Below are 15,816 nucleotides of genomic sequence, written 5' to 3' on the forward strand. Positions count from 1 at the left end.
CCCTCCCTTTCCCGGACTGGGTTTCCGCCGGAGCCCGTCGACATGGTCTGGGGCTGAGCTCCGGCTAGAGCCCGGAGGAGGGCCGCCGCCCGCCGCGAAGCTCCGTCGCCAGCCCGCGGCTCCTGGCTGACTCCGAAACGCCGGCCCCGGAGCCCGAGTGGGAGCGCGCCGCCCCCCGCGCCGCCGCCGCCGCCTCCCCTGCGCCCTCCCCCCGCACCCCCCGCCGGGCCTGCTGAGCGCGCGGAGCGCCGGGCTGGACTGAGCGCGGCGGCCGGAGACGGGCGGGAGCAGCAGCCGGCCCGCCCCTGGCATCGCGCGCTCGCCGCCGCTGAGGGATTGAATTGAGGCGCCGCGGCTGGCGGAGGCGGAGGCGGAGGAGGAGGAGGAGGAGCCGCCGCGCGAGTGAGACGGGGCCGAGCCGCAGCGACCGACCCCGGAGGCGACGGGGAGGAGGATGCCTCGCAGCGCGGCGGGCGCCCGGATCTGCCCGTGACGCTCGCGGCGGCCGGCCGCACCCCCCGGCGCGGACTCGGACTTGGGCTTCGGGGGCCCGTGCCCCGTCCTTCCTGGTTTCCGGCGAGGCGGCGGAGCGGCCGACGTGCCTCGGCGCGCCAGCCTCCTGCACCATGTCCAAGATGCCGGCCAAAAAGAAGAGCTGTTTCCAGATCACCAGTGTCACCACGGCCCAGGTGGCCACTAGCATCACCGAGGACACCGAGAGCCTGGACGACCCGGACGAGTCACGCACAGAGGACGTCTCCTCTGAGATATTCGACGTTTCTCGGGCCACGGACTATGGCCCCGAGGAGGTCTGCGAGCGTAGCTCCTCGGAAGAGACGCTCAACAACGTGGGGGATGCGGAGACTCCCGGGACGGTCTCCCCCAACCTCCCCCTGGACGGGCAGCTGGCGGCCGCGGCCGCTGCTCCAGCGCACGGAGGAGGAGCCGTGTCGGCCCGGAGCGTGGCCGGGGCGCTGGCCAGTACTCTGTCTGCGGCCGCCACCCCGACGCCCTCCCCGGGGGCGCCCGGCGCGCACCCCGCCGCGGGCTCCCCCGCCGCGCCAGGCACGGCAGCTCCCCCGCAGCCGCCCACCGCCTGTAGTTCGCGTTTCCGCGTGATCAAGCTGGACCACGGCAGCGGGGAGCCCTATAGACGCGGCCGATGGACGTGCATGGAATACTACGAGCGAGACTCGGACAGCAGCGTCCTGACCAGGTCCGGGGATTGCATCAGGCACAGCAGTACTTTTGACCAGACGGCGGAACGGGACAGCGGCCTGGGCGCCACCGGAGGGTCAGTGGTGGTGGTGGTGGCCTCCATGCCGGGGGCGCACGGGCCCGACTCGGGAACTGACAGTTCCTTGACTGCTGTGTCACAGCCACCCCCGCCGGAGAAAATGAACCTGCCGGCTTCGGCCCCGCCGCTGACTTTCGGCGTTGGGCAGCCTCCGCCGCCGCCGCCCGTAGGTGGGGCTGTGGCTCCAAGCTCCGCGCCCATGCCCTCGTTCCCGGGAGCTGCGGCCGGGCCGCAGCACATGATGGCAGTCCCGCAGCCAGCCCAGCCCCAGGGAGCCGGAGCCGGCGTTGGCCCTCCGGGGCCCAGTGCGCAGGGTCTGCCGCCGACGAATGTAACCCTAGCGCAGCCCGGCGTGTCCCTGCCTCCGCAGCCGGGCCCAGCCGCCGGCGCTCCGGCAACGCAGCAGCCCCAGCAGTTCGCGTATCCGCAGCCTCAGATTCCGCCGGGGCATCTGATGCCGGCCCAGCCCTCCGGCCCCACTGAGTACCTGCCGCAGCAGCACGTGGCCGGCCTACAGACGCCGAGCCCCGCGCAGCCTTCCGCCACCGGCGCCGGAGCGAGCCCCGCCGCGGCGGCGAGCCTTCCGGTGGGCACTGGCCATAATACCTCCTCGGGGGGCACGCAAATCCTGGGCGCCTCTTCTCTGCCCAGTGAAACCGTGGCCCCGGGGCCGGGCCCCTCGCCAGGCGGACAGGCCGCGCCTTTTCAGCCGGCGGGAGTCCCCCCTGCTGCCATGGGAGGCGCGGGGCAGCCGGGCCTGGTTCCTGCCGGGGCCGGGAAGCCCCCGTCTGCCCCTCCGGCGCAGTTGGGTGGCGGCGGGGCGCCGTCAGCCGGGCCTGCTGGCCCTCACGCCGTGGTGCCCGGAGTTCCAAACGTGCCTGCCGCCGTGCCCGCTCCAAGCGTGCCTGGTGTGTCTACCACTTCTGTTACTATGCCAAATGTCCCCGCGCCTCTGGTCCAGTCGCAGCAGCTGAGCAGCCATACGCCAGTCAGCAGGAGCGGCAGCGTAATCCAGCATGTTGGGCTGCCTTTAGCGCAAGGCACACCCAGTGCACCAAGTCTACCACAGTCTGACCTAAGCCAGTTTCAGACTCAGACCCAGCCTTTAGTCGGGCAAGTTGACGATACTAGAAGAAAATCAGAACCCCTACCTCAACCACCACTTTCTCTCATTGCTGAAAATAAGCCTGTTGTGAAGCCTGTTGCAGATGCCCTGGCAAACCCCCTTCAGTTAACACCTATGAACAGTCTGGCCACCTCTGTGTTCAGCATAGCTATTCCTGTTGATGGTGATGAAGACAGGTATGGAAATCTTATTTAAAATATTTTATAGGAATGCTTGGCTAAATGTAGTTTAGGATGCAGCTTTGGGAGAGTTTTTCTTTTTTGGCCAATTTGAGGCCCTTAGGATTTCTAAATATAAAAAATTTGTGTTTAGTAAAGTTGATTGGAAAGACATGAGCTTTAGGGGGAGGAATTAGTCTTGTCACAATTGCTTAAAAATACTAAAGTGGATAAGGACGCAAAATTGTTCATTCAAAACAGTGGATTTTCGCTTAATCCTCAATTTAGAGGTGGTAGCTAGCTAGTAGGTTATGCCCCGTAGCACTGTCCCCTTCTTAGATGTCAGTCAGCCTTGAACACTTACAGCAGAGATTTTGTCAGTGTGAGTTTTGAGACTGAGACATACAATGAGAAGTTTCTCATTCTGGAAAACCAGAACGCCCTCTAGTAGAAAAAGATCCGAGTAGGGTATCTATCTACTCCAGTGTATCTGGAAAGGCTGGAGAGATAATGGTGAAATGTCAAATCCGGCTTTGAAGATCATATCTTCATTCAGCCTTTAATGAAAGAGGATAGAAAGGCTTACCAGTGTCTTCTTTAAAATACTTTTTTTTTTTTTAAAGCAAAAGTGTTTTTGAAGATGCTCTCACCTTCCATCAGTCTTTTACTATAGGAAAGGGAGGTACGAGATAGACTCTTTGACAGTAGTAAAAACTAGTTCTTGAAATTAGAGTGATTTTATAGTAAAAGGTAAATGTCAATAATTGGCTCCCTCCATTTAAGGGGTGCTTTTTTATTGGTTTAAGTGAAAGTTGGTGTAATGCCCTATTAATAATAACAACAGTTGATGTTTGGTTATGGTTTATGAGGATTTTAAATGGTTTCGTCACATGAAATGTCACATGAAAATTTGACATGTAATGTAAATTTTTAAAAACTGACTTGTTACAAGCTTTAAATTTATATTTTAAAATTACAGAGAAAGTTTCAGGTACTTTACAGGTAGACATTTATTTGCTGGGGTTTTTGTTTAGAGGGAGGTTAATTTTAGATGTGTTAAAAGATCAAAACTGTTCTTATGGATTTCTAGAATAATTGTTATGTAGAACACAATGAGATCTGTTAAAGCTTTTTCTTCCTATGTTTCTTCGGAGTTCCTTCACATTAACTTTTCATTTCTAATTATCCTTGTATTTTTGTCATACTTCTGTTGATTTGAAAAATGCTCACTGCAATTCATCTTCTCTGCTTTTTGTAATTCAAAGTTCATCTTTTTTTGTAGGTGACATGCTTATGGGGAGTCTTTCTTCCATTTGAGAACTCTTAGAGAATACCACGTGTCCATAAGTGAGCTCAGCTAGCTAGTCATTGGGAAATTGTACTACCAAGTAAAGAAACTGATTCCACAAGCCACTCAGAAAAATCTCTCTTTACATTTGCTCCCATATTGTACTTTCCATACATAGGGGCACACCTGAAATGCAGATTGAGTTTAATTGTTCACCTTTGGTAATAGTCAACAGGCAATCTTCCCTTTTCTAGCTGCTAGAAGCCTTTTTTTTCTGATGGGTTGGTAAATAGCTATTTGCTTACCTCTCTTTTCCTGTTGTGCAGTGCCCCCATATTTCTTCAAGAAATGACTGGTTTTCCAACCCAACCCCTTCCCAAAACACATGCACACCTATGAATGAAAATGTATTTTCTCTCCTCTTCACACCTCTCTCAGTTTACAGCATATGTAATTACATTCCCCATGACTTTAATATGTTGATTTGGCAGGAAGCAGAGGTCTGTTGACAAATGGAAATTCTGGGATGCATTCTTTAGGGCATGACCTCAAAGAACCATGTATTTCTCCTCTCTTTATTAAAAGAGTTGATAATCTCAAGAATCTGGTTTCTAAACATGTAAATGTTTGAACTACAGATCCTACTCTATCAGTGTGCTTACCAGTTGCAACACTTAATCCAGTGCAGGGATTTTGATGTGTGTGCAGTCCTATTTTAAATATGGCACTTCCCTTGCCACCCAGTCTTTTAAAATCTACATTGCTTACCAAATGTGCATTTCTAATTTTTGTTAGTCTTTCATTGGTTTTTAACTTAACATGCTAGTTTCCAAGATGTAATCTTACACGTTTGACTATTTTGTCACTGGACCAACACACCTGGTGAAGGAATAAATCCATTAAGTAGAAATAGTTTTTCTTTTTTTCTTTCTTTTTCCTTTTTTTTTTTTTTTTTTTTTTGTAAAAGGGCATTTTAAAGTTGTATGCTTGAAATTAAATAACAGTTTTTCCAGGCTAATGTTTAAATTACTGAACGAGTACTTTTGAGGAGATAGTAATAACAAAATCGTAATTTTAACATGGTGATTTGGGGTTACCTTATTAAATTAAAATCTGTATACAGTTTTACTTGCAGTCATTCAAATGTAAAATATAACGTTGGAGTGAGAGGTCTTGAGTAATTATGACTTAAACCTTGAATAGGTTGACAAATGTCAGGTCCTAAGAAAATATGTTAGAAAGATGTTTGCTTTTTTAAAAAACGTTGAGAAAAGGAAGGAAAATGGACAATTAACACAGACTCATTGAGATGATTTCAGTAGATATATTGAAAACTCTATCTTGTGATTTTGGTTTCCTTACCTAATACAAGGCTGCATATTGGCTCATTTTGAGACAATTTATTTTAAAGAATCAGAAAAGACCTTACATTAATACAGCTTAATATTATCATTCCTTTAAAAGAACTGATGGTTGTATATACAAAGTAAGAAAAGTCTTAAAGTTCCTAGTTACCATTGCCCAGTGACCATATATTATTAATTACCATAAAGTTAATATATCATTTTAGCTTTTCTCTTTAGAAAGACAGTCAGTTGTTGAGATTCATCAAATTGATTTTGTATAAATTAGAGATTAAAATGATGGTTGAAAATACAGTTCATAGAAAAATCTGTAGTCACTTTTACGGTGAACAAAAATTGTTTAAACTACCTACACACTTAAACTCCTTTTTGGTAAATGGGGGCGGTGTGAAATATTATTGGCCCTTTTTGAAAGTGAATGCGCAGTACAGATCGTTTTTCCATAGATAGCTGACCAGTGTGAACTCTGTAGGCCACATTCCAGGAACTCTAATGAATGGCTGCAATTGTGAACTGTCAACTGCAACCAAAAGACTGTTGAAAACCTGATTGTAAGGATCCCTTAGTACAAATATCTCTATATCTTGTTAATGGTTTTATTTGTGTAGTTTGCTAATGACTACTGATAAAGTATTATAATTGTGAATGGCTAGTGGTATGTTCTGATATGTGCTATAAATACAAATTGTGTTTGTATGATTATATGTGAGATATATGTCTCATATACGAGTATATACACATACCATCTCTATTTTTTTAATGGAGTTTTTTTTTTTGATGGTTAAGAGAGGATTATGTAAATGTATATCAGCAGGCAGAATTGTCACTCTTTGTTGCAAAGTTTATAGATACTTCTTAGAGTTCTGAAAGTCTTACTGCATTTAGTCTTTAAAAATGAAAGCCCCTTACTTAAATCTGTATTTGTTGGGAGCATATGTTTTTTATATTGAATTGTGGAGGTAATTTTGCCCTTCCAGCTTTACAGTGGATGTTTAAATCACACACTAGATACCATCTTATGCCTATTTTAAGTATCTAAATACTCTGACCGAGGATTTTATAATCAAAGTGTAAAATCCTGGGTATGAGTAACATTATTATTTACTATAAAAACTGATGTTGATGCATTCATCGGAGAGCCATGTTGATGACTAAAGTATAAAGTTGATGACTGTAGCCATCAGCATGGCTCTCAGTAAAGGAAATTATAGATTTCCGGAAAGGCTGATGATCCAAAAGTACCTGCAATTCCCAAAACCATGTTGTATGAGTAGGAGTATGGCCTTTATTACTCACAGTGACACATACATTGTTTAAATTTTGTGTGAACTAACTTATATAGGCTGCACATTGGTTAACTTTTTAGAAAGCATATAGGCTTGTATGTGTGAGGATAAGACACAGTCCAAGTAACTTAGTACCCTTGTTTTTTCCTTGTATCTTGAAGGAAGGAAGGTATCTTGAACTACGTCACCTCTATGAGAAGTCATTTTTTTAGAGTACTGGTATGTTTTCTAATTCATGAGAATAAATGTAATACCAATCTATTCGACAGCACTAATTTGGAAATAGTGAAACATGATACTTGATTTATGGATCTGGTACTTGGTAATGTGGCATGGAGTTTAGGGTTTCTGTGTTTCTCTGCACCAAGAGATGGGAAGCAGTCATGCTCTCTAGTGTCCTCCAGTAACAAAGAGCAGCCCCTCCAATCAGATGGTAAAGAAACCAGAAAGGATCTCTTTCCTGAGGAATGGTTGATAGGGGAGTATAAAAGGAGTATAAAAGGATTTTGACTTTTCTTTCCTAAAATGGCAGGATTTGGGGAGATGTGGGGCTAGAGAGTGATTGCAGATAACCAAGACAGAGAAAATATAGTGAAATGACATGAAATGTGGTCTCAGAAGAAATAGGAATATTTGTTACTGTTGAGGAGTAGTGGTCTAATTCCTTCCTTTAATAATTTTTTAAACCAGTATGTATTCTTTTTCTGAATCGATACTGTTTATTTCTCTATTGCATTACTCTAAATACTCGAGTATGAGGAAGAGAGGCTTTACAAAAACAGTTCTGTCTGGTTAAATGTAGCCTGAATCATGGTATTCCCTAAGTAATTTCTTATTAATGGGAAGAGCAGATTTTTAATAAGTCTTCATAATTGAAAGTATTAAAGGGGTATGTTTAGCAAAATTCTTGAATAGGAATAAATCTTTTAAGTTTTTTTTCTAATACGAAGCCAGTGGACTTAAAATTTGAGGCTGGTCTTTTAGATTTACTGTAGTCACAAAGACTATGCATACCTGAATTATTGGTACGGTATAATTTAGATCTTTCCACAGCAATTCTTGACATACCAAATTACTCAATGTTACGTTCTTAATCTGGCATTGCATAGGACAAAAATTGGGACTCCTCCGTAAAGATTTAGGAACAGTAACCAATTAGTATAATTACCTGACTTTCATAATTTATACAGTTCAAATTTGACTGATAATATTAAAGGTTGATTATCTGCTTTACCTCTAAAAAGTAAGTACATAATTTCTACTTTTAAATCAGGTGAGTTAAATGTCATCTATGCCACTATGGATTGCTTACCTCTCAACTTTAAAGCCCCAAATCAGATTTAAGTTTGTAGTTTTATTTCTTTGAATCAAAGCTAACGTTTGCTTAAAAGGATGAACTCTCAGGCTTTAAGTTGTACATTTACATTGGTGGTTATTTGAAAATTCAGCAGATCATTGAGTTAATTTTAATAGTAATCCCCCAGGACACAGACTATGAGTAAATATCTTGCTAATATATACACATATCAGAATAGTCAAGACACATAAGTGAAGTCTGAATGTTAAATTGCGTAAAGCCTTCTTTCCCATAATCTGTCACTGAAATTTGACTAAACAATATTGATGTGTAGAAGAGAAACTGATTGTGTCAATTATTGTAAATGCTGCCAGTGTATTTTAAATGTTATTTTTAATGTTATAGGGTATCCCTCTTAGTTATTACTCAAGTAAGTTGTTTAATTTGTGAGTGAAGGATACACAAAGCAAAATTTAAAGGCAACTTGTTTCTAAAGTAGAATTAGAATTCAGTTTTTCTAAATGGTTATATGAGTTAAACCAAAACAAATCCTTGGTATATGGTCTACCTAGCCTTTGAAAACAAAACAAAAAACTAAAGAGGAGAGGGAAGCTTTGTTCAAATAAAATCAATGGTGTGTTCAGTTATGTATTAGCATGTTACATGAGTGACTATTACAGACAATGGAGTCCGAAATACCTGGACGGAAATCCAGCTGTGCTGCATACTTGAGGCATTTGACCTTGAGCTGTTTATTTAGCCATCTAAGCCTCTTCTTTCCCCATATGAAAAAATGGGGATAATACCTGCCTTTGAGAGTCTGTCAGGATTAAATGAGTTATGCAAATAAGTTATGAACAATATGTACATAACATGGCAAGCGTACATGACGGAAACGTCAATATTTCAGTGTCCAAAATGCTTTCCCAGATCACCCCATTGACATGCTACAAATCATACTGCAGTTTTGATCTGAAAGTGTAATTGTTTGGTATGAATGTAATCAGAAAAGGAGACATTGTTTTAAGCCAGAAAAGTCTTGATTTAGTAAGGAGTACAGCAAATTGTGTTCTAATGCTGGCTCTTCTACCGCTTAGCTGGTTTCTTCAGTGGAGTCATTTAACTTCTCTCAGTTGTCCTCACTGGTAAAATTAGAATTTGAGACTTGGTCAAATTTTTATGGTTCCCTGTGTGTAAGATTCATACATTTAGATATGTTTCATTGAAGAGCTTGCCATCTTAAGCATTCACCTTGTCAAACCCTTTCCTTCCACCAGACTGTGGCGATTAAAAAAAAAGCGTGAAGTTTACAAATACTCCTTAAGTAGGGTGAATGCTCAAGAAAACATTTAAAGCAACAATAAGTCGATCATTCAACTTTCTTTGTGCTCTCTGAGTAGTCCGTAATGGTCACTCATGTAACATGCTAATATATAACTGAACACACCGTTGATTTTATTTGAACAAAGCGTCCCGCTCCTCTTTTGTTTTTGTTTTGTTTTCAAAGGCTAGGTAGACCATATATGAAAATAATAAATATAAGGTGCTAATGGGAGCAATTCAGGATATCATGTCAGACTGGTATGGAGAGGAAGTATTTCAACTGACACTTAAAATTATTCTCTACATAGGCAATAAATAACATTTTACAGTTCAAAATTTGCAAGAATATAAATTGAAAGTCTCCCTGGCAGCTCCTCTTCAGCTACCCAGTTTCTGTCCTCGGAAGCATTACTTGTGCATTCTTCTGAAGCTAATTGTTGAACTGAATCTCAAAAGCGTCATTCTCATTAGGTCACTGATAAAAGAAGGGGATGATTTTCTAAGTGGAGGAAGAAGGCAGTTTGTATAACAAAGTGGAAGAGTAGGAATATGTCAGATTTGGAAAATGATGTGATTAATTTGACAGGAACCAGGAGTGAAGGGCTTAAATGTCATGGTAAGAAGTTGAGATTTTTATCGTAAGTGTTTGGTTGCTGTTAAAGGTGTTTCTTGAAGCTTTTATTATAGAAGTAGTATATGTCTTGGAATCATTGCAGTACCCTTTTCAATGATTATTGTGTTTTTAATTAAAATCTTGTGATAAAAGTTGTGTGTAAGGAAATCCTGGGGGAGTTTTGAGTCCCAGAAGTCAGGATTCTCATCCAGGGAAATATATTAAATAGCTTGGTGTATACCTAGCTCTAAGTTTAAGTATTCTGTTTGTCTTAGTTTGTTTCCCTCAATATTACCTTAATAATGATGAAATATTTTGGTATATGTTAAGATACTTCACCAGAAATTGATTTTTATGTAGCATAATTTAATATACGGAAACTGTAACCGTATATTAAACACAAACCAAGCTTAATTGTGTTAGGTCCTACCTATGCGTAATCTGATTTGGTCTTCTAAGCAACTCTAAGGAAGTGTTTTCCTCCCCTTGTTGTGAATTAAGGAAACAGGCTTTGAGGATTTGAGTCACATAGCTGTTAAGTGACAAAGCATAGATTCATATTCAGGCCTTCTGACTCCAAACGCAGTGCTCTTGTATATTCCCAGAGTTAGCTTTGTTTTATTATTTTGCTGACTATATGATAGGAGGAAGCAAAACCTGCTGTAGCCACTGGTCTGTTGTATTGTTATCCTTTACCTAAAAGATATTTTTAATTATTTAAAATTCCTACATAATAATGTTAGAGATGGCCCTTGTTCCTCTGCTTATTGTAGTATTTCCCTGGTTTCTATTTAGAGAACTCTGAAGTTGAGTTTTGACATAGGAGAAAAAGATAATTCTCTGACTGCAGGGTTTATGTACCTCATATTTGAAGCTTCAGTGATTTCTGTAGCTTAGTTTTGAGATATAATATATGTATATGTTTGTTTTTTTTCTCTTTTGTAGTTACCCTATATAGATAGTACCTTAGTAAGGCAGGGAGACATATTCACATTTGAGTCACTTTCGGATGTACTACTTTCATGTACTTGGAAATTAACATGATAGACTATTATATAAAGACAGGGAGAAAAGAATACATTTTATTCATTGGTTTTGAAAAATGTCTCCAAATAGGAAAATGTCATTTTCATTTAGGTGGCTGAAATAAATTCAGAATAACCACACCTCAGTCTTCCTAAAAAGTGTTTCGTTGACTCTATTTAGTAGTTTACATTGACATCAAATATGTTGTTAGAAAACTGGTTTCAAATTTTATTTCTTGGGCAGAAGGAATTTGTCACCAGTGCTGCATAAAATTCAGTATTCCTTTCTAATAAATTTTTTAATGTCAGTTGCCTCTTGTCCTTTCAGATTTCAGAGACTGTAACCTTGAAATGATGTTCCATTAACAGCCTTTTCCTTGGGCTCTTAATTTCTTCAATTTTATGTCATTACAAAACAAGTCTCTGATAGTCGAACACTTCAGTATTTACAAATGGGTGTTTCGCAGTTCTTAATCAGCTAGATTTCACAGACTTGTCTCCTTTAATCTGTGCCCGCTATGAATCACTATTTTGAGATTAGTTTTTTTATTGTTGTTATTTGCTAAAAATCCCTCAGTTATGGATAACATCCCTGCTGAAGTATTCCAGAAACCAAAAATTTCATATAAGACTGTCTTTATCTTGGGAATATAGACTACTTAAATTTTTCATAGATTGTGTAACTCCATATGGCTTCTTCATTTTGAATATACGTAGAAAGTGACTGTTAACTACAAACTTTTGCATCCTAAATGTATGTGTTCTGACATGTTCCAAGGACTTTAGGTCCATTTACAGTATTTTATTTCACAGGTTCTTTTCTCACCCCCAAATACGCAACTAACAGCAGTTAAGTTCTGTTTTCACGTCTACCTTTAACTTATGAGGACCATTTCATTATTAGTCTATGCTGCAAAAATGCTGGAATTTCATAACTTAAATCATATTACTTCATTTAAAACCAATTTATTTAGCATATGAATTTGATTCAAATTCAATGTATATGTATATGTTTTTCCAAAATCAGGGGATCTGAAATTCTTTTAAAGAATGTCATCCTTATAATATTTTGTAAAGACTCTTTAATGAATTTTAAATTTCAGACTTACAGAATAACTTCCAAGTTTACTCTGTTATTCTCTTGTATTTACTACCTTCCTGTTTGGATCACTGTTTATTTTAAACCTGAGGTCTCCAAACAGACCTTTGTGAATAGCATACTTGTTCCCATATAGTCCTGGGTAAGCCTTGTGAAAAAGCTAAATTGGGTTTTTAGTTTGTTCAGTTAGTTTCCATTTAATTTGGCAGACTGATTTCTAAGTGAAAAAAGCGGCCTGACAAATATATCTTGAGAGGATACAAGCTGTTAAATAAACAGTAGTTAGCAGCCTCTTAATCCTTACTTGATATTAGTAGGTCTAATCAGTGCCTTTGATTGCCTTAGACCTAGTGAAGAAAAAAGTAGAGAAAGGGTTAAAAGACTAGAAAGGAGTTGAAGTAGGGGAAGCAAAGAGAAGTATACACACTGAAGACTAGTAATTAATCAGACAGTTGCTTTGGTGACACTCTGGCATCTAGTGGCTGTCTGCCCTTCCTAGTTTTGGATCATCTAAGAGGTACCCTACTGGTTAAAATGAAAAATGCCTTTTAACAATGTTTTTAAGAAATTCAGTAGATAACACAGTGAGTCTTAATCTGAGTATTGAAGTCATGGAATTCTATCAAGTATTTGTTTTGTTTGATGATCATTGATGCTTGCTGTTCCACTAAACTTGGAAATGGCTTTCTTGTACTAATAATACTGCAGAGACTCTCTTAAGGTTCTTGCTAGGGTCTCATAATTGCTGTGTTGTATCTGAATCTCATTTTGATGGTAAAATAGTAGCTGTCATTTATTGAGCACTAACTATGCACCAGGAGCTTTACCTATAGCCTCAGTTCTTGAACCACCCTGCAAGTCTGGATAGTAATACCATTATTTAACTGATAAAGAGACACAGACCTAAAGAGGTTAAATTTTAACTCTGCTGTATGTTTAGCATAGTGGTTGAAGAGCATGGACTCTGGGGCCAGATTGCCACCTACTGACTCTGTGACATAAGGCAAGTTACTTCTCTCTGACCCAGTTTCCTTTACTGTGAGATGGGAATAATAATAGAACCAACCTCTTAGGGCTATTGTAGACTTGAGTTAATAAATGTAAAATACTTAGAATTGCGTCTGGTATATAATACGCTTGCTGCTGTTATTCTGCTACAGCAAAAGGTCAAGAATTTTAGAAGTGATGTTTCTGGTTTTTGTTAGCTCCCTAACATACAGGTTTGGGGTAGGAGAGACTTTGAAAGTACACTGAGGTGGAAGGGGAACTGTTAGAGAGCAGGTTTGTCAAAGGTTTAGTCCCAGGAGAAATGACTGAGATGTGAGGTGAATCATGCAGGCTGGGAGCTTGCCCAGATGAGCCAGTCAGTTAAGATTCTGTGGTTATAGCCCTAGGGAAGGTGTCCCCAGGGAATTACAGAAGTGGATGGCGATTAAGGTGCCTAAGCTCTTACCTCTTAAAAGGACACTGTACTAATACAAGAAGTTCAAAAGCTGCCATACAATTGCAGCACCATTTTTTGCCCTAACCCAGAGAAACTACATCTAAATAAATAAATGGATTCTGAAAGTGGAAATTGTGTCAAGTCCAACCCAGGAAAGGACTTAACCATCATCAAACCCTGTCAAATAGATCCTATGAAGAATTTTTATATTAGAAAGGTATAGCTTAGCTTATTTTGCATGTACCTCAGAAGAGCTTTGTTTAAACTACTAAACTTACAGGCATTTATAAAGGTGTTTGGTACAGAGTAGTGTTGATTAGGCTGTGAACTGGTCACATTCTTATGTATATAATTGTGTACACACACACACATACATACATACACACACACACCCCTACCTGAATGCTAATTAGTATTTAATTTTATCTCTATTACCCCTTTCTTTTAGCACTGCGACCCTGAATTATTGTCGGGGGCTAAATTTTGTCCAATTATTTCTTTCAGAATGCGTTTAACAAGCTTATGTCACTTTTTCGCTTTGTATTGAAGCAGTTATGCTGTATTAAATCTAAAATCTTCCATCTTTTTTGAACAGTGATTTTACTGTACTTTCTCAACCTCATTTCCATTTGATTCTTGGATCTCACAGGAATCCTTCAACTGCTTTCTACCAAGCGTTCCATTTGAACACGTTTCAGGAATCAAAGAACCTCGGGGATAGGTATGAATACTCACATATGGAATGCATACATGCGAAAGTGTATGCATGAATTGCTTTGCGCTGTACTAGTTTCTCATCACTAAAACTGATCTTTGTTATTTTAGGGGGGAAATCACATATCTAGCATGAGACAAAGCAGCAAAATAAACCAAAAGGACAGTCAATATTTTAAATAGAATATAAACATTTCTTCTTACTGAACTTTTAACTATATTTACTTTTTGGAAGGATTTACATATTCTATTGTGTTTTATTATATGAAATATTTACTTAACCCACGTTCACTTTAATGTAACAATATATTCTATAAAATAAACTACCTACAGTTATTTTAATTTGTGCTATCTTATATGATTTCTCTGTAAGAGCCTTAGTAACTGAAAGCAAAATGTTATGTTGAAAAATTGGAGGGGAGATTCAAGACCAAGGAATCAATGTGTAGTGGTCATTCGCTGACTCTTGGCGAGAAATTGCAACATCAAGCTTGTTTGCTGGAATTCACTAGATCTGCATTACTGTTTTGTAAAGCCCTAAAATGGTTTGTTTTCTCACAGAAATAATGTATAAATTTTATTTTTAAGTTTTTAAAATATTGAATGAAGTCTTGGAGTTCATTTATGGCAAAAGATACTTTGGTTTATCTTTCTGCTTAATACACATTTTAAGTAGTATTTGCTCTGTTCAGTTATTTTGCTGAATATTTATTAGCACACCATCAGTCTGTGTCTAATTAGTAGAAGTTGAGCTCAAATGATGTTTTTAAAATTCACAAAGCTTTGTAAAACTCTTTTTAACTCTGCCTGGCAACGCATTTGTGTCCTCTGGCATTGTTTGGATAACACTCATGGACTCAACTCCATGTCTTCCATTAGGAAAGAGTATTGCTAAGTGCATGTACATGTCGTGTTAAGACGTGGTCTACATTGCCTAGAAATGGTAACAGTCTTTTAATTCTTTGGCTTGATTTGCTGTGTGTGTCGCTCTAAAGAAATTTTCTAACAAACTTATCTTTTTGATGATGTGTTCCTTACTAAAAATGTATTTAAATAGTTACTTGTAGAACAAGAAGTTTTAAAATTTATAATACCATGCTTATAGATTCAATTTTTAAGTTGTATAGCTATAGCAATATAAATTGAGACATAAATGTACATTGTGGCGTGAATCAAGCATAAAGGTTTAAACATTCAAATGGCTTACCAGATGTAGCCAGGGTGAGTACTTTGGGTGTACTTTATACTTTTCTCTCAGAAAAAGGAAACATAGCACTCTGTTTAGAAATGTAATAAGGATAGTTTTCAGAGGTATGGTAATTTATTTCAAATAGCTAACTTTCTTGAGCTACCATGGCATTAATATGAATAATACCTTAATACCTATTTTCATCAAATTAATGTAGCTTTATTTTTTGTAATTTAGATTTAATACTAAAAGGTTTCTTTTGTTTCATTATAAAACAACCATAGAAATTGCCTGCTCCTCATTTGTTGTTACAGCTAAATACTCCTTATCTGTTTTCTTTTTTAGATACCAGAAACATTTAAGGTATCAGAAATGAGGCAAGTTGCTGTATCTATAGTTTTTCATGGGTTGAAAATATTTTCTCTTCTCCTTGGAGCCTGTTGTCCAGAGCCAAAGAAGTTAACGGATACTTGTTTATAGTATGTGAAAGCCAAAATATAACCAGAATTTATATTCTAGATCACCCATTCTTCATTGTAAGTTGGCCTGTTGGTACCAAGGTGCCAAGCCCAACCCAGCAGAAACTGACTAGT

The 15,816-nt window shown here is 40.1% G+C and overlaps 1 protein-coding gene across 3 annotated transcripts in view; it reads left to right on the forward strand.

The window, feature by feature from the left end:
• Positions 1–441: 441 nt before the first annotated feature.
• The window catches only part of TSC22D2 (TSC22 domain family member 2), a 46,685-nt gene continuing 31,310 nt past the window's right edge, over positions 442–15,816 (forward strand). Inside the window, exons 1-3 of one of the 3 annotated variants that reach the window (XR_013991767.1) lie at positions 479–2,599; positions 13,970–14,041; positions 15,569–15,600. Coding sequence is in view for 2 of the 3 variants with exons in the window: in XM_081026579.1 (XP_080882705.1) it covers positions 627–2,599; positions 13,970–14,041 (2,045 nt within the window). In the remaining variant the exon portion in view is untranslated. Of the gene's footprint in view, positions 2,600–13,969; positions 14,042–15,568; positions 15,601–15,816 lie in introns of all 3 variants that reach the window. The other 2 variants (XM_081026579.1, XM_081026580.1) reach the window with 2 other exon arrangements.

This window comes from Rhinolophus hipposideros (genome assembly GCF_964194185.1).
Source record: "Rhinolophus hipposideros genome assembly, chromosome: 2".
Lineage (NCBI taxonomy): Eukaryota > Metazoa > Chordata > Mammalia > Chiroptera > Rhinolophidae > Rhinolophus > Rhinolophus hipposideros.